This window comes from Brachycentrus maculatus, unplaced genomic scaffold (assembly GCF_059751285.1).
Source record: "Brachycentrus maculatus isolate JH-2025_06_01 unplaced genomic scaffold, ASM5975128v1 h1tg000005l, whole genome shotgun sequence".
Classification (NCBI taxonomy): domain Eukaryota; kingdom Metazoa; phylum Arthropoda; class Insecta; order Trichoptera; family Brachycentridae; genus Brachycentrus; species Brachycentrus maculatus.
Window position 1 is genome coordinate 3012299 of NW_028280760.1, and position 20175 is coordinate 3032473.

A 20175-nucleotide genomic window follows, 5' to 3' on the forward strand; every position below is an offset into this window, starting at 1 on the left:
TCAAATAACTTGAAATAAAATATTTTTAATAAAACTCTTTCAAGGATGTTTCTCAATGATTCCACAATTTCAGAAATACAGCTTCGATAAAGTATTGATAAAATTTGTCAAGGACACAATTTGATAAATAAAAATGTGTAGATATATAAAATTCTAGCGGAGAGGTTTATTTTATTAAATTATGTCATTCCATTTCTTCTTTTTTAAATACACAAATATAAAGTAAGAATGATAAAGTTTATAAAAACGTCAAAAGTACGTTTGTTGATACTTATTCAAAGATTTCTTCTGACGTAAAATTTAAGGCGGTTGTTACAAAACTTTACCAGCTTTTACTAAAAAGTTAAAATTACAGTTTTTAATATAAGTTTTACTTATTCGTAGTAAAATGTCGAATCTATTTTTTTCAAACTGTTATTTGCGTAGGCAAAGGCAAAATTTCTTAAAAAAGCGTAAAATAACATATTATTATATTAAAGTTTAAGAGTAGTTAAGGGGGAACTCGCAAATATCCAATACATTAATCGAATGGCCGCGCGACGGGCCAGACGTGACTCCACGCATTTTTTTTTGGAATATATATTTTAAATTTTTTTTAAAGAATATTCATATTTATTTATATATGGAGTTTTTTTCTTCAAAAATTCTTTATCTTTTAATATAACACTTTTCTTTTCAAAACCATATATTTGTTTCGAAAATAAAAAAGATTTTTTAAAATAACACGGTGTTTTAAGCAACAAAAGTAAATCACGTTAAATTTATTTTCGGTTTAAAGAAAATTCTGTTGCGATTTATCTATTCATGCGAAATAAAACCTTTTGAACGAAAAAAAAACCATTTGCAAATATATAAAGCATAAACTGGGGATTTAAACAGGGATTTTTAATGAAAAAACAAGAGGAAATTTATTTATTAGCGTTGTTATTAAGGGCGGTTACAGTTAAGGGGGATGAGATACATTTCCCGTAACAAGATTTGCAGCATATGGCTTCCGCTGATAAATGCTAGCAAAACAAACAACAATGTTTACCCTAACTGATGAAGTGCCTACCTTAGGCATTATATGCGGGAAAACCCTACATTATATCATTAAAAAAGGTTCACATAAGTTTGAGAAGCAGTGGACTGAATTTAGAGATTCCGAAAAATAGACTCGCTGTGGAATTAAATATTGATCAGAGTAGTCACTTTATTATTTCACTTTATTGTATAAAATACACACACATGACCACTTTACTCACGTGTAAATTCACCATTCTACCAATTATTGCCTATCACACTACTGTAGTGAATGCAGTCGAAATGCGATCTCTCAGAAAAATGTGCGACAAAACGATGTATGATAGATGTACGAATAGTGAAATAAGGAAGGAATGCAAAGCTGAGATAAGCATTATCGATAAAATTAAGAAAAGTGTGTTGAGATGGTTTGGACATGTAGAACGAATGAGTGAGGAAAGAACGGTAAAACAAATTTATGAGGCGAATGTTAGCGGGAAAAGAAGCAGAGGAAGACCGAGAAAAACATGGCACGATCAGGTATGCCAAATACTTGAAAGTGGTTAGGTTAGGAGTCGTAACAATCGGCGGGTATGTATGAGGAGATGCATGAACGTGGAAGAGGCGAAGGATGTTTGCAAGGACAGAGTGGTGTGGCGCTCTATTCTCTCTGCCTACCCCTGCGGGGAAGCGGCGTGATGGTTAGTTAGTTAGTTAGTTACACTACTGTAGAATGGTGAATGTTACACACGTGTAAAGTGATCATTTAACCAGCCCGTGAAAGGTCAAAGGCCCTGTTAATATCCATATTATTCTTCATCTATGTTGAGATGTCTAAATATAAAAATAACTCCCAAGTAGAGAAACCCAAATTTGTGAACAAGGATAGATATTACACTATCAAAAATGTTTTTCTCAAATGAAATGATTTTTAGAAATTTATTCTCCGATTCTCTCAATGCATCTATCAATAGAATCAACAAGTTTGTATTTTCTGCCCGGTTTACAATAGAAAAAAAACATTTGCGTATCATCTTTACGGCAGTGAGACCACAAACTGTATGATTTTACTATGATTTGTAGTATAAAGAAGATATACAAGAGGACCAAGAATTGAACCTTGAGGTACGCAGAAACATCTAGAAACGTAACATATTCTAGTGATCTAGCCATCTACATAAGACGTGGATTACAGTCACATTTCACACGACAAAAACAACATTTTACGAAGTAACTAGTCGAAGACGGTAAAGTTAAAAGTTAATTCCTGTTGACTAATTTCCTTCCGATAAGAAACCACACTCGAGTACCTAGAAGCATTTCTCGATAATTGAGTTCTACATCGCATTTTCTTGTGACCTAGCACCTACATAAGACGTGGATTACAGTCACATCTCACACGACAAAAGCAACATTTTACGAAGTAACTAGTCAAAGAGTAAAACGGCAAAGTTGAAAGACCATTCCTGTTGAGAAATTTCCTTTGGATAAGAAAACACACTCGAGTACCTGGAAGCATTTCTCGATAATTGAGTTCCACATGCGGGTAAGCGGGTAAATTGGATTTACGGTACAGTGGAGTATGTAGAGAAGGTCGAGGAATGTGGCAGAGAAGCCAATTAGCGGCAACCTGGGTGGCTTGATGCCAATATAGAGAGTTTGTACTGATATATGTACATACCATAATCATTGATAACCCACTTGTCAAAATCACTAAGAGTTACTAGGCCTCAAGAAAAATGATACCAGGTAAATGAGGAACGAAAAATTAATACTACAAAGAAAATAGTAAATTTGCCAAAAAAAAATAATACAATCTTGAAATATTGTTAACTTACTAACTACCTAACCCTCACGCCGCCTCTCCGCAGGGGTAGGCAGAGAAAATCGAACGCCACACCACTCTGTCTTTGCAAACATTCTTCGCCTCTTCCACATTCATGCATCTCCTCATAGATACCCGACGATTATTACGACTCCTGACCCGGCCGCTTTCAAGTATTTGACATACTTGATTGTGCCAAGTTTTCCTCGGTCTTCCTCTGCTTCTTTTTCCAACTGTATTCGCCTCATAAATTTGTTTAACCGTTATTTTTTCACTCATACGTTCCACATGTCCAAACCATCTCAACACATCTTAATTTTATCGATAATTTATCGATATTTATCGACATTTATCGATATTTTAAATATTGTTTCTTGTTAATTATTGTTGTTTATTATAAATATTTATTCCATCACACGCTGGATTACTCGCCCTACGGATGAAATATCAATATTATAGGTGTCTTAAATTGAGATGAAACATCTATCGTTTAGATGAAAGAAGATGGAAGTCTGAGCATTCAATAAATGTCATATGGATGTTTAACAATTGGTAGAATCCTAAACGTTACACAGGTGTATGAAAGGATCACTTAAGCCAGCCAAATACCAGCTCGTAAGCCCTGGGATTCTCAGATATCCGTCTTCTTTCATATACGTAATAGATGTTTCATTTCAAGTTGAGACCTCTATGCTTATATAAACTATTGAAATATAGTAATAGGGAACTATAAAGAGCAACTTAAAAAAATACTTCAATCGATTCCCTTAAAAATTCTAAAAGTATAGTTTTTTTTATAACCCATTTAAAGCTTAATAACATTTTTACACAACAAGAACATTAAAAAAATCATATTAAATGCCAGTAAATTAAATAAAAACCGAATTGTAAAGCATGTTTTTCCATTATGTAAATTGTGTCGCCTACTTTCAAAATGCGCCAGATCCAATTTTATAAGATTTAAAAATATATACTCTATCGGAATGCCAATTGTGGGTTTTATTGTTTAAAATAATTATATACTTGAAAATCTAAAAATACTTAAAAACAGCGTTGTATTTCAAATTCCGCTATATTCATGTAACTTGCTTTCTGACCCATATCGGCCAATCAGAGAGCGGGGATTGGTCAAAAATTAAGATGACGTCATTATCGGTTTGTGTCTTGTGTTTTTTTTTAAATCCTGAATAATTTTATTAAAAAAATGGGTAAATTCTCTATTTAATAATATTTTATCTAAAGATAGACAAATCTTTTAAACATAAATGTTACGCGGAGAATCTTGCATTTTTTGTAAAATCGGCTTACATGGATCTGGTGGATTTTGAATGTAGACGACACAATTATGATGCCGAAAATAATAAACAAAATATGATTGAAACAGTAAAGGAAACAAGAAAACAAAAACATTATCGAAGAGAAAATGAATTTTCTCAGAAAAGAAATTAATTATAACGAGTGACGATCGCAAATTGAAACAAGGGCTCACAATTTAGATATTAAACGAAAATACGAAAATTTGGAACAATTCCTTAGAGAGCTTTTCTTCTGAGCCTTTATTATAATAATAAAGAACTTTCAATAATTCTTTATTACTTCTCACATAATATTTAACTCAATAATAAACTTCTAACTTGGTGTTCACATTCTGAGGTAAGATATCGCTCACTCCTTTCAAGAACGTCATAAATCAAAAAACTTGATTTTTCAGGAGAATGTTTTTAAAGTTTAACAATATAATACAATGTATTAAAAATAAATATCAAGTCACTTATTGAACTTTTTACTGTGCAACAGATCTTTTTAGGTAAAACTTGATATTTTTTCTCCATTTGAAAAATATTAAGTATATTTAAAAAAATACTTAAACAATACCTATTCTTCAAAATTTAAAAACAACACTTTCTGCCCTGTAGCGGGTAAATATCAAGTTTAAAATATGCCGCTTTTGCTGGGATATAGTACATTTTCTGGGCATTCCGAAAACACGCACAACTGAAAATTGACGATTTTAGATTTATGACGTTCTTGAAATGAGTGAGCGATATGTGAAATAAGATGGAAGAAAAGTTAGTGATTAATTTCGCAATAATTTTTCGAACAACTGCTGGACTTTTCGGCAGAGAAACTTGGTAATAAAACTGGCTGAAACGAATGGTAGAATTTACATGACGAAATCCGAAAATTTGAAGGAATAAATATTCAACTTTCGGCGAAAGGAACAGGCTTCATAATTTTGATGTTTCGCATTCAAAGCACTGAGATATCGCTCACTCCTTTCAACAACGTCATAAATAAAAAATCGTCAATTTTCAGTTGTGCATGTTTTCGGAATGCCCAGAAAATGTACTATATCCCAGCAAAAGCGGCATATTTTTAACTTAATATTTACCCGCTACAGGTCAGAAAGTGTTGTTTTTGCATTTTGAAGAAAATGTATTGTTTAATTATTTTTTTAAATATACAAAATATTTTTGAAATGGAGAAAAAACCTTCAGGATTTACCTAAAAATATATGTTGCACAGTAAAAAGTTCAATAAGTGGCTTGGTATTTATTTTTAATACATTTTATTATATTCTACATTTTAATACATTTTATTATATTCTACATTTTAATACATTTTATTATATTCATAAACTTTAAAAACGTTCTCCTGAAAAATCAAGTTTTTTTATTTATGACGTTGTTGAAAGGAGTGAGCGATATGAATTCTAGAGAACTCTTGACATTTTATTAAACTCTTATTAAATATTTTATTAAATATTTAGAACTTTATGTATGTCAACTTATGAATATCTGTTTGAATTATTCGAGATCAAAAACTTCTACAGTCTTATGCCAAATTTTTCGACGCATTTAAATTTTCGACAAAAATTTTATTTTGAAGGACCAGATTAATGCGTCCACCTCCGTAGTTTAATGGTCAGCACGCTTGGCTACCGTACTGGAGGTCCCGGGTTATCGATTCCCAGGGTGAGGTCAAATTAATATAAGTGATTTTTGACATATAATATTTATATATAGGGCACTGCAACATATAAACGCAATCTTATATTGATCGTTAACACATGAAGGAAGCGTGCTCAGCCCTCCGCTTCGGGTACGAGTTCAGGGTAATATTGAAAAAATATTAGAGGTAAAAAATCATTTACGTATTTATCTGAACCCTCCTGGGAATCGAAATCGGGACCTCTAGAACAGTAGCCGAGCGTGCTGAACCATTGCACTACGGAGGCGGACAAAAACTGCTAGTTTAGTTAGTTTTTATTAGTTACATCTACGACTAGAAATGTGAAAATAAAGATCCGTTACATGTACCATATGTACTCGTATGCATTTGTCCTGTAAAATTTGTAACGTTGTGCGGGTCGATATAACTGAACTTTTAAAACAGATTCGGAATAAAGAATTGCGCAGGGAGCTGTTATCAGGAAAGTGCTACCGTGGAGTACCTACCCGCACTCTGGGGGGATGATTCAACGCTCGCTATATAGAGTTATGGAGTGCGGAGCGGGAAACGTGCCTAGAATGTCCCACAGCCTCTATAGTATAACGATCAATACGGAGTGAAAGGGTTAAGGCGAGCTGAATGTAAAATATCACAAAGTTGTTAAAAAAATGAGAGAGTTTAAGATTTTTTCAAGCTGTTAAGAATTTAATCAATATATCTAGAAGTTCCAAGAATTTGAGTAGTGTGGTTATCAATCATGGTTAGAATTGGTGAATGTTACACGGTGTAAAGTCATCACTTAAACCAGCCCATGGCGGTCGTAAGACCCGTAAAAGCCCAGACTTACATATTCTTCTTCATCTATGTTGAGATGTCAAAAAATAATGTAATTACGAGAGTACCTGCATGTTTTCACTAATTTTACTTGTTCTTTTTTTACTTAAATTTTACCTGGTAAATACCGCTATTTCTCTTAATTTGTTGTGACACGTGTTTCGATGCATTCAGCATTATTATCGCACAGTATTTGATAATGATGCTGAATGTTTCGAAACACGTTTCGAAACAGATTTTGCTCAATAGTGGTAATAACAAAGTAAATTTGAAATAAAAAATGGAAAGATATTACCAAAAAGTGACTTCCGAATAAATTTATTTAATTATTTAGTTTACTAATTGGTTCAGCAGTCACGTTGTGGTAATATAATATCTATCAATTTTTAATTAAAGCTTTACTTGGCAAATACCACTTGTTATTATGTTTTGTAATGCTCGTATATGCTTATAACTTAATGTAACTGTTCTGTTAAATTCCGAAAAATAATATTAAAAAAATACGAATAAAATAACGACTTCCAAAGACTTTTTTTGGATTCGACCGCTTAAGGCCAAAAAATCAATACCCAGCAAATACATTTTCGCAAATAAATAGTGGTATTTACCAAGTAAATCTCAAATTAAAAATGTTTATTTTACGTTAATAATAAATTGATTAAAAACACACACACACACACACACACACACACACACACACACACACACACACACACACACACACACACACAAACACGCACGCACGCACGCACACACATGCAGACACAGGAAACATTTTTTTAAAATGCCGAGTTAGGCAGTCGTATCGAGATGGTAGGCAAGTACTTACATTAGTTGTGTAAGTACTTGCCTACGATCGTACAAGTACTTACATAACTAATGTAAGTACTTGCCTACGATCGTGTCTCGGAGCAATTTGAACGAGATGATTGCAAACATGAAAATCTCATTGGATTCACGCGACGAGAGACCAAATTGCACCAGGAATTGGAATAGAGCGCAACACGTAGCCGGAGTTGAAGTGTACGGGCATACTCACTCTAGCTTCTACAGGGGGGCAAGAAATTAATTACCCTATCAGATAATTGTTTTTAAAAATTGCGAATGGCATCGTAGGTCAATCATATTTGACATTTCGCTCACTCCTTTCAAGAACATCATAAATAAAAAAAACTTGATTTTTCAGGAGAAAGTTTTTAAAGTTTAAAAATATAATACAATGTATTAAAAATAAATTACTAGCCACTCATTGAACTTTTTACTGTGCGACAGATCTTTTTACGAGGTTTTTTCTCCATTTGAAAAACATTTAGTATATTTAAAAAAAAAAAAACAATACCATTTCTTCAAAATACAGAAACAACACTTTCTGTCCTGTAGCGGGTGAATATTAAGTTAAAAATATGCCTCTTTTGCTGGGATATAGTACATTTTCTGGGCATTCCGAAAACATGCACAGCTGAAAATTGTCGATTTTTGATTTATGACGTTCTTGAAAGGAGTAAGCGATTTGTAACTAGACAGCAGTAGAACACAAACAGATTCAGGGTGGCGCAAAATTAATCATCCAATTTTTTATTACTGAATAATTATTTTACTAAATAAATAAAAATAAAAATTGTTTGACGAAAATCTTTATTTGGATATTAGCAACCTTTTTTGCAAAGTGAAAAATATGATATCCGTCAAGTGGCTGCCACCAGTGTTGATGTACGTTTGTGCCCGTTTTATCGATCTGTTTATATACTGCAGCTGTCTAGTTCACAAATGTTAAATATGATTGACATGCGATGCCATTTACAAAAATTATAACATCTTCCGATAGGGTGATTGAGTTTTGCGCCACCCTGTATGTTCCGACGTGTTACACGTGAAGTGTGTACGATCAGTTCCGAGTTCGGTTCAGGAAATGACATTTCGCTCACTGAACGAGCTCTGAGGGATGAATTTGAAAGGGGTTTTAATTTTGAAACAGCTCTCTTCGCTATCCTTCGAATATCAAATCTCTGATGAAAATAAACGGAACGGGAAGATAAAAATGGATATTGATATGACATGATATCCAGATTTAGATTATACAGTAAATCCCCCTCTAACGTTGAGATGTGTTCCGCGTTTTCGGGGGGAAAGTTATAGGGGTTAACGTTTAAATTTTTCTTTAAAATTTCAACTTTACAAAATATATAGACTTACTGCGTTACACGGGGGACCACCATTATAGAAAAAACTGCTGCAAATGTTATAAGGGAAAACCTTATGTCATATATATATATATATATATATATATATATATATATATATATATATATATATATATATATATATATATATATATATATATATATATATATATATATATACATACATATACAAAAAAAACGTTGTTTGAAAGATGTTTGAATGCTGTAAAAAAGAAAGAATGCAAGGCAGAGAAAAGGAGAGGAAGAGCGAGGCAAACTTGGCATGATCAGGAATGTCAAATACTTGAACGCGGTTAAGTCAGGATTAGGAATAATTGACGAGAATGTATGAGGAAATGCACGGATATGGAAGAGGCGAAAAATGTTTGAAAATATATGAGTGCTATGGCGTTCTATTCTTTTTGACTACTCCCGGGGACTAGTTATTAAGTCCGTTAGCTAGGTGTTTTATTCAACGATGCTTATTCGATAAACTAAGCAAGGTGGAAAATAAGGCAATCATGGCGATTAATTAATGCAATATAAAGAAAGATTACAACAAAAATAAAAAAGTGTTACACGTGTATAAAGTGATCACTTAAACCAGCTTATGACAGGTCATAAGCCCTGTGAATACCCAAACATTAATATTCATCTTCATTTATACTGAGAAGTCAAAATGTAAACACTTTTTATCATCGTTATTAATTTTAAGATTATAAGAAGAAAAATGTCTAAATGAAAAATGTATAATTAAAATTATTTAATAAAAAAAACTTTTGTATCCATTTTCAATAATAAAAAATTAATTTAAAAGATTTCCAAAGGTTGGGCGCCCCTGCCGATGGAGGCCTTCCAGGGTGGAGTACAGTACGGTGCCGGCGCGGTGGTCGGGGAAGCCGGGACGCCTCGATCGATAGCACCCATCGACGTTGGAACGCTGCCTGCCCAACTCTACATACAATACCGACGCGCTACGTACTAGCGACACGGGAGCCTTCCGACTTTTGACTGCCGACCGAACCGCCTTCCAAGCATAACGACAATATTGCTATAAATGTATCACAAGGGCAACTGACACCTTAGCGCTTCCCGCGAGTAGAAAAAACTCTAAACAAAGTTCCTTTATTTTTAATTTAAGTTTTACTTAGTAAATACCACTATTTCTTAAAATCTACCGTGACACGTGTTTCGATGCATTCCGCATCATTACACCGTATTTCCCCAAACACCAAGTTCCTTTATTTATCGTCCATCAAAATTCGATGAATATGAAGATTTCGATATGTTCAATTCGACAGTATCATAAAACATGTGTCATTCTTCTTTTTTGTGAAAGAAGATGGAAGTCTGAGCATCCCAGGTTTAACTAACTACCTGGCATTTGGCTGGCTTAAGCGATCACTATATACACTTGTGTAACGTTCACCATTCTGCCCATTATTAAATAACAATATTGGGATGCTCAGATTTCCATCTTCTTTCACAAAAATGTGTCGGGTTGTGGTCCCGTGGTTAGTGTCGCGGACTCTTGAGTCAGGGTTTCTCGACTCGAACCCACTCTACCACAATTTGATATCTATTTCTAATAATGAGTCGCAAAGACTCACATAAATAGTATGAAATTGAAGTATTTTTGTAAATAATAAAAAAAAACACAAATATTACTCTTTTAACTTAAAAAAGGAAAGAATGATACATATTTAATATCAAGTTAAGACACCTTTAAAAATAATTTGATAATCAGAAAAGCGGATATTATTTTCTTTTAAACAAAATCAATATACTTTCACCATACCAATATATTTTTTAATCTTGCATTGATTAATAATGAAAGACTAATAAGATTAATAGTGCTAGTACCGACACTAATGTATGGAAGCGAAACATGGAACTGGCAAAGGAAGGATGAAAGCAGAGTGAATGCTGTTGAAATGCGCTCCCTCAGACGAATGTGTGGAAAATCATTGTATGACAGAATTAAAAACGAAGATATAAGAAAGGAATGTAAGGCTGAACGAGGAATAATTGAAAAGATTAGAAAGAGCTCTTTGCGGTGGTATAGACATGTGGAGCGAATGGATAGCGAGAGAATGACTAAGAAAATATATGTGGCGAATGTGAGAGGGAAAACAGAACGTGGACGACCGAAAAAGACTTGGCATGATCAGATCAATCAGAACCTAAAATCTGGCGGTGTCAAAAGTCTGCGTAATCGGAGGGCATGTATGACTAGATGTGTGGATGTGAAGGAGGCGAGGAGTGTATGTCAGGACAGAAGAGTGTGGCGTTCCATCCTCTCTGCCTACCCCTGCGGGGAAACGGCGTGATGGTAGTAGTAGTAGTAGATTAATAATGAAATTGTAAATGAAAATAATAATACGAAAAAGGGACTAGCACACATACCTGAATTGGTGATCATGATCGATGTCATTGTTGTCATGTGGCTTAGAATCCATGTTCCCGCGTTCGCGGGCTTCAGTAAGACCACTTCTACTAGTTCACCATACTAAACTAGCACGCGCGTCACTTGCTCAAACTAATAGTCACTGCCAATATTACAGGAGTCACTCCCTATATTACCGAAGTCACTACCGGTATAACCGAAGACACAGCCTATATTACCGAAGTCACTACCGGTATTACCGAAGTCACTGTCTATATTACCAAAGTCACTTACTCTATCACCGTGTCACTAAATCTGGTAATAATTCACTGTAAGTTCATTCCTATAGAATAAGAAGAACAAAGAGAGGTGTTTCATTTGGGATTCAACAATAATTATCTCTTAAGCTCTAAAGAGATCACGATCGAAGCAAGAAAAAAATACAAAAAACAGAGTACAAGGAAACGCAAGGAGTCGGTTATAACGAACAATTTAATAAATATATTTAAAAAGTTGCAAATTGTAAAGTTAACGAATACTTACACATGTCTACGTGCATATTAATAAAATTGTAGATGTTTGTTGGCTTAAAACCTTAAACTTCTTCAAGTTCTTCGCTACTGTTCTGTGACAGTAAAAAATATTTTATTCGCTCTAACAGCTATTTTAACGGCAATGGCAGCGCCATCTGCTGAACGTAATAGAAACTGACGTAATACTAAATATTTATTATGTCGGACAGCGTGCTTCTTGACGGCGGCTGTCGCTTAGATTTTTTAAAATAATTTCGATTCATTGTTTCATAGATTTTTTTATAGTATCGTTAATTTTATAATTATAAGGCGATTTTTGAGAACTAAGTTCCTACTTAGAATCATATTATGAATACGCTTTGTTGAGATAGCTTGCACTATTTATGAATAAACCACCTTTACTAGGACATAAAAGGAAAATATGTAAATGAAAATGAAGTCATACCAAACAAAATTAAAAGAGGTGAGCTTTTAATAAATGTTTGTTGCGATATCCTTTCTTAAAATCTCTTTAAAAGAGGATTTTTTTGATCTATTTAAGAGCTTGTTATTATTTGTTTTTATTATCTTATTAAGAGTGCAGAATAATCTCGTAGTAACATTAATATGTGTCGCCTACTTTCAAAATCCACCAGATCCATGTAAGTCGATTTTACAAAAAATGCAAATTCTCCAGGTAACATTTATGTTTCAAATAATTGTCTATCATTAGATAAAATATTATAAAATAGAGAATTTTCCCAGTTTTTTAATAAATTTATTCAGTATTTAAAAAAAACACGAAACACAAACCGATAATGACGTGATCCTAATTTTTGACTTATCCCCGCTCTCTGATTGGCCGATATGGGTCAGAAGGCAAGTTTCATGAATGTAGCGGAGTTTAAAATACAACGCTGTTTTTAAGTACCTATTTTTTAGAGGGGTTTTCAAGTATTCAAATATTTTAAACAATAAAACCCACAATTGGCATTCCGATAAAATATTTATTTTAAAATATTATAAAATTGGATCTGGTGGATTTTGAAAGTAGGCGACACATTAAAAAAATGTGTGCTTTCCATTTAATTTTTTTTATTTAAAACCACTGTGCCACAGCAACGTGTAGTCGAGTAAAGATAGTTTTTAAATTTATAGGTAGATAGATTTTTTTAGCTAACGTAATAAAATGAATGGAAATTTTCCATGAACGTCCGAAGCTTCTCTATCGGAAAGTTTAAAGCAAATATTTGCTTAGCTCATTGAAGCCGCTTTCCGAGAAAGGTTTCTCGGCAAACACAAACACAGCAGAGGGGAAGCCAATGGAACGGAAGGAGAAAAAACGATAAAAGAAATTCGCCGGTAGGTAATGGAAAACTGATATTTCCAGAACGCTCACAAGTTGCTGGTTACACATGATTGGCCCCACGCACTCGGAAACAAATGAATGGGGCGGAATGTACTTTTCACAGAGCACTTTATAAAAGATCTGACGATAGAATTTTCCAGAATACATTGTATAAATTATGATGGTAAAATGACTAAGGAACATAGTTTTATTTATAATTTATATTTGAATCACTAACTTTGTGATTTTCCATTTTATAATTAAAACGTAACATTGTTTTAAAATCACTATAAATATTTTATTATAATTTAATTATTATGTCTACCGGTTTTAAAGCTAACCGCTTCTTTATCAAGATTAGTATTAATTAATTAGATTTGAATTAATCAGTCTTAATAAGCGGTTAGTTTCGAAACTGGTAGACATTATAATTAAATTATAATAAAATATTTATAGTGATTTTAAAACAAACAAAACTTTTTAATTATATTTTTATTTCTTTTTTATATTATATATATATATATATATATATATATATATATATATATATATATATATATATATATATATATATATATATATATATATATATATGTATATATATATGTATATATATATATATATATATATATATATATATATATATATATATATATATATATATATATATATATATATATATATATATATATATATATTTATATATATATATATATAAACATACACACGTATATACACAAATATACATTTATAAACTACGTAAAAATAAAAGAGAATAAGAATAATAAATAATATACAAAAAAGATTCAAGAGAATAACAATCATAAAATATTCTCTTATACAATCAACCTCGCTACAAATGTTTCATTCTATTTAAATTTACGTTTGTAAGTTCCTCGGTAACGTATTTTTTTTGGGGATGGTATAATCATATACCATCCCCAAAAAATATAACATTTTTAAATTAAGGTAATATAAAAACGAAAATGTAAATAATTGTATTTAGAAAAACGATGAATTCAGTTAGGAATTAACAGCAATGGATACTTAGATTAAAATCTAAGAAATAATTAACAAAAATACACTATTTTCCATTAATACATCCTTTAAAGTAATTGGTTGAAATCAAAATCTGAAACATTATGAATATTTCATCGAGGACCGTTAAGAAAATTTTCCATTAGCCGTGCTTTAAAATAATTTATTTACATATTTAAATAATAGCTTTCATTATTTCCCGCGGCGTCCGCCATCTTTGTATTTGTATGTTCCGTACAGATATTATTCAAGGCGAAAGCAAATTTCACATTCTGAGATGTCTGAATTCTAGGAAATTTAATTTAAAATCGAGAGCAAACGTGATAAAATTCAAGAAGAAATCTGTATTTTATCTAGCGTATATCCACAATCCTTAAGGCACAGTACAGGGTGGCGCAAAATTATTCACCCTATCGGAAGATGTTATAATTTTTGCAAATGGCGTCGTACGTCAAAAATATTTGACATTTGTGAACAAGACAGCTGCAGTATATAAACAAATTAGGGTGACGCAAAATTAATCATCCAATTTTGTTTTTTTAATAACTTTTTTACTAAATGAAAAAAAAAAAATTTGAGTGATGGAAGTCTTTATTTGAACCTTTACAATTTTTTTTGTTACGTGAAAAACATGATATCCGTCAAGTGGCTGCCCCCAGTGTTTATACACGTTTGTGCCCGTTTTATCAATCTGTTTATATACTGCAGCTGTCTAGTTCACAAATGTCAAATATGATTGACGTACGACGCCATTAGCAAAAATTATTTTTTCAATTTCAATTTCAATTTCAATTTATTCAATAAAAAAATAATATATACATAACAAACAATATTCAAGGCGTATATATTAAAAGTAAAAGTAAGCAAGAAGACTTAAAGGTGTAGAAGAATCCCGCTTCGGAAAACTCCTTCGGACACATGGAACAGATCAATATCCAATGTGATATTGTTCAACATAGCGGTAGCTCTTCCTACAGGCATAATCATCGGCAGGTTGGTCCTGTGTATAGGAATGTGAAATAATCTATGCCGACGCTGTCTTAGGTAACTATCAGGAACATACAGACCAATGCTCCGGATAATTTCAGGATTATCGATCATACCGCGTAACAATCGATAAAAATGCGTAATTAAATACACATTCCTTCTAGTCTCTAAACTATTGTAGCCAAGCATACCCTGGAGAAACTGGGTCGGGTAGAGCCAAGGATAATAACCGTACTCTCTCATGTAGAGATACCTCAAAAACTTTTTTTGGACTTTGTCTACCATAAGAGAGTTACCATTATAACATCTTCCGATAGGGTGATTAGTTTTGAGCCACGCTGTATATATATATTCGTACTAGGAGCTGGAAAAATCAACTATTTGTATTATGCAAAGCATTTTCAACAACGTTGGGTTACCTAAAACCGCCTTTAGGATATTGTTTTCTTATTTTATAAACAATATTTGAAAAAAAAAATTTTACTGATTACATATTTTTGCTCAAAAATGCTATATCCTACTTATAGTGTAGAATATAGCATTTTTGAGCAAAAATATGGAATCACTCAAAATATTATTTTTCAAATATTGTTTATAAAATAAGAAAACAATATCCTAAAGGCGGTTTTAGGTAACCCAATGTTGTTGAAAGTGCTTTGAATAATACAAATAGTTGATTTTTCCACATGGATGAAGGAGATTATTTAGATGGAAATATCTACAATGAACGCAACCGGTCACTTTTTAATATTTGATTCTTTCGCCAAACTAAGAGTTTTGACGGCCAATTGCTACCAAATATTTTGAGTGTGTAATTTTTTTTTGTAAATACGTTTTTGTGGCTTAACGACAAAATTATACATATTACGAATTATTCTTAACTATACAAAATTACGAATTAAAAGCGTAACATTAATAAAAACACCTAGGTTGTATTAAAACCCAAGTTAAGTTTTCAGATTGTCCTCAACGGTTGGTGTACTGAAAATCGATATATCAACTCTGATATACTTTGTCAAAAGCGTGACCCGTCGATATACCGACGGTAACGACAGTGTATTGGAGGTCCCCGAGGGTTTGCGTCGCAGCGTTTCTAAAGTTTATATTCGTCAATAATATTAAAAAATAAACAAATTCAACTATTTTTTCATGAAAAATATAATAATATTTTTTATAAAAACCTTTTTTTTTACCCTTACAATGTCGGATTTGTCCAATAGTGGTGGTGAAAGAGATTGGCAAACACCGCACGAAAATGTTTGTTATACCGTAGAACGGGGCTACTTGAACTTTGATATGTTACTTGAGCCCAGTACAAAACAATGATTTAAATCTGTATTTGGTCTACAATAATGAACATATCGTGACAATAAGTGTCACTTGTCAGGGAAACAATGAATCATGTCGATACATTCATTATTGTAGACCAAATACAGATCGATTTTTTTTTTGTACTGGGCTCAAGTAACACATCAAAGTTCAAGTAGCCCCGTTCTACGGTATTCGAAGTAATGAAAGTGACAGTGAAATTAGAATGTTTACCAATCGGAGGATGCGGATCGATAGAGAAAACTCCGAGGACGAAGCAATTTCACGTGGCCTTGACACACTCTTGTGAATGAAAATTTTCTGTTTTTTCTCTTCTTCTGATATTGCATTTATTTTTAAACATATATAAGTACGTGTGTTACAAAATATTTGAGTAGTTTCATTTGTTTTCTACCAATACCATTAAGAAATACCAAAATCGGCCAATATTTGAGAAAAATATTGTTGGTTTTGTACAATACACCTAATAAAAACGATCATTTTCGCAATAAAAAGACTTCAGGAATTTTAACAAACAAATAAGGAAAAATCTCAACACTAAAACGGTTAATAATGTAAAATAGTCAAGTTGCAAAAACGTTTAAGGACTGTATTTTAATGTACCTGAAAAGACGCGTAGAAAAAGAAAATATAATGAGAGAGACGATATGAAACGAAATGCGAGGAAAATGTATACTACCCACGCTCAGTGAAAGCTTTTATATTCCCTATATTGAGAGGTGATTAGGTAATATTATGTATTGAATTCATATTGAAAACAAGGTACATACTGAAAGTTTGCAATCAGGAGATTTTTACGGGAATAAGAATACCGCTTTTGAAATTATGAAATCCGGATAATTTGGATATGATATTTTCAGAAAAAAGCTACTTTTCAACGGAATCGTTGATTTTATCTCTGATTGTGAATTTTTACTTACTCGTGAATAAAATCAAATAAAAGCTTATGTACATATATCTATGCAGATACCCCTTTTGTGCTTAGTATAGCAGTATTACAGAGCAGGTAAAAACAATGCTCGTTAGTTTGCTCTTCTGAAAGGAAATCCTTCGCTACATACTCGCTCGTTAGTAGCTCCCAGTATACTCGCCTTACTAGAAATGTGAATACCTAATGACTAGGGAATACAATCCCGACGTTTTTTTGGGATCCCGGTGTTTCGGGATAAATCGGAATAAAAATTCTATCGCGGGATCCCGTGACTTTTCCTGGGATTGAGCAAGGAGGATTTTAGAATTGAAAATTCTTTCTTTAGTAAAAAAGTGTACGTTTTTTAAAAGAATCACAAAGAAATAAATAAAAAAGAGAAGAATTAAATTTTTTTCTAAAATAGGTATTCAGCAGCAAGGGTTGTTATTCATTTTTCAAAATCTCTTGCCAACAAGTGAAGGCTTGAAAAAACTACTTATTCAAAAATATAAACTATAAAAAAATACATATTAATGTACGTAGTAATGCTAATATGAGAAAAAAATAAATTAAGTTGGGAATATAATTTGGCAAACGACAGTTTTATACCTAAAGTGTACCAGAAATGTTTTTCTAACTATTTAAAAACAATACAAATATATTGACACCTTTTCATAATCAGTGTGAACTGAAAATTAAATTTCTAGAAATGAATATCATCGTCATCATCATCACATGAATAGAGAGTAAAAAATACATAAAATTAATTTGTAATTTGCCACATAAAAAATGATTAAATAAATAAACAGAATTATGTATAACTTTTTGTACTGTTTATCCAATATTATATATTGTTATTTATACTAATGAATATGATTTTCCATTGATATTTCATTTGAACGCAGCTTAATATAATACATAAAGAGATAAAGACTGCATTAGAAGCATTTTATCCCGGGATTATCGGGGCTAAGAATGCTTACGATCCTGGGATTTCGGGATTGTATACCCTACTTACAAACGACAAAGCATAACCCACAGAACTGCTCACGTTACAGGAATATCGTGTGTCTAGCATTGCGCATCAAAAATAAAACCCGTTTTTGCGAATGAAATATTAGATGTCATATGTGTGATGAGAAAATATATAAAACGTGTAATATTAACATCATAAAGTTACATAATATTTTCATTAGATTAAAGTTTTGTACTGACATTTCTTGGTGGAACTGCATTTTATATAATAAAATAACAACTATGTAATTTTTTATTTGACCAGCAACAGGGTTTCGTCGTTACCGACATCATCAGACTGGTCATCGTCGTAACATTGTCGTAACTGATATCATCACCAGTTTAATGATGTCGGTTACGGCGAAACCCGGTTGCTGGTCAAATAAAATTCATATGGAAAAAAAATACATAGTTGTTATTTTAGTATATAATATTTTCACTTTGGAGTTCAAATTTGAAAAATCATTTTAATACTATCAGACTATTTTTTATAATCGTTTGAAAACCGTTGTAGTGGAAAATAATTTTATAAAATAAAATAAATGTTAAATAAATCAAAATTAATAAAGATTCTGATTTTCTTTATTGCTAGGACAGCGCCCGTCATTCCCATATATTGTATGTACAATATGTAGATTACGTTATACGAAACGATTTTCTTCTATACAAAAATACTGTAATATGATGTCATATGTGTGATGAGAAAATATATAAAACGTGTAATATTAACATCATAAAGTTACATAATATTTTCATTAGATTTAAGTTTTGCACAAGACATTTCCTAGTGGAACTGCATTTTATATAATAAAATAACAACTATGTAATTTTTTATTTGACCAGCAACAGGGTTTCGTCGTTACCGACATCATCAGACTGGTCATCGTCGTAACATTATCGTAACTGATATCATCACCAGTTTAATGATGTCGGTTACGGCGAAACCCGGTTGCTGGTCAAATAAAATTCATATGGAAAAAATTACATAGTTGATATTTTATTATACAATATTTTCACTTAGGAGTTCAAATTTGAAAAATCATTTTAATACTATCAGACTATTTTTTATAATCGTTTGAAAACCGTTGTAGTGGAAAATAATTTTATAAAATAAAATAAATGTTAAATAAATCAAAATTAATAAAGATTCTGATTTTCTTTATTGCTAGGACAGCGCCCGTCATTCCCATATATTGTATGTACAATTTGTAGATTACTTTATACGAAACGATTTTCTTCTATACAAAAATACTGTAATTGTGTTAAATTTGTTGCGAAATAATTCGTCCACATGTTATTTGTTTTCTAAACCTTTTTCGGGCACTAAATTTACGTTAAAGTTCCGAGAGAATTAGGAGAGCGGAATTGTAAGAACGAAAATCGATGATGATCTTAAAAGGAAAATGTTTTCACCAACAATACAATAATTCCCGTTAAAGAATTCATCGCGTAGGAGTAGACACTAAAAAGGTCCATTGTTTTTGTGATAAAAGCAATTTAATCTCGCAAAATAACGGTTATTTAAAGAGTTATCGTGACAGCGGTATCATAACGGGGAAATTATCCCCGTAATTAACGTAACGATCGAGTCGGTTACCAGCAAAAAAGCGAGAAAAAAATTTTAGTTATTTTTTTTTTTAGCAAAAATGGCATGACACGGATGTTTTGATCATATTTAAAAATTTCATTGGACAAGAGCGTTTCATATTTTTGGTAACGGACCTGTATGAGTTCACTGAACAACAAAGTAGGTACTGGTTTTGATAATTGTTAGTGTTATGTGGTTTTAAAAATTATATGAGGATTTTTGATTTTTGTCTGTCTACCCCTACCCGCAGGGGTAGGCAGAGAGAATGAA

General features: G+C 32.1%; 1 protein-coding gene across 1 annotated transcript in view; it reads right to left on the minus strand.

The window, feature by feature from the left end:
* LOC148313864 (oxysterol-binding protein-related protein 1-like) overlaps positions 1 to 11378 on the minus strand; it is a 40912-nt gene extending 29534 nt beyond the window's left edge. Inside the window, exon 1 of the mRNA XM_088257543.1 lies at positions 11200 to 11378. Within this exon, the coding sequence (XP_088113669.1) occupies positions 11200 to 11252 (53 nt within the window). The 5' untranslated portion in view covers positions 11253 to 11378. The remainder of the gene's footprint in view (positions 1 to 11199) is intronic.
* Positions 11379 to 20175: the final 8797 nt, after the last annotated feature.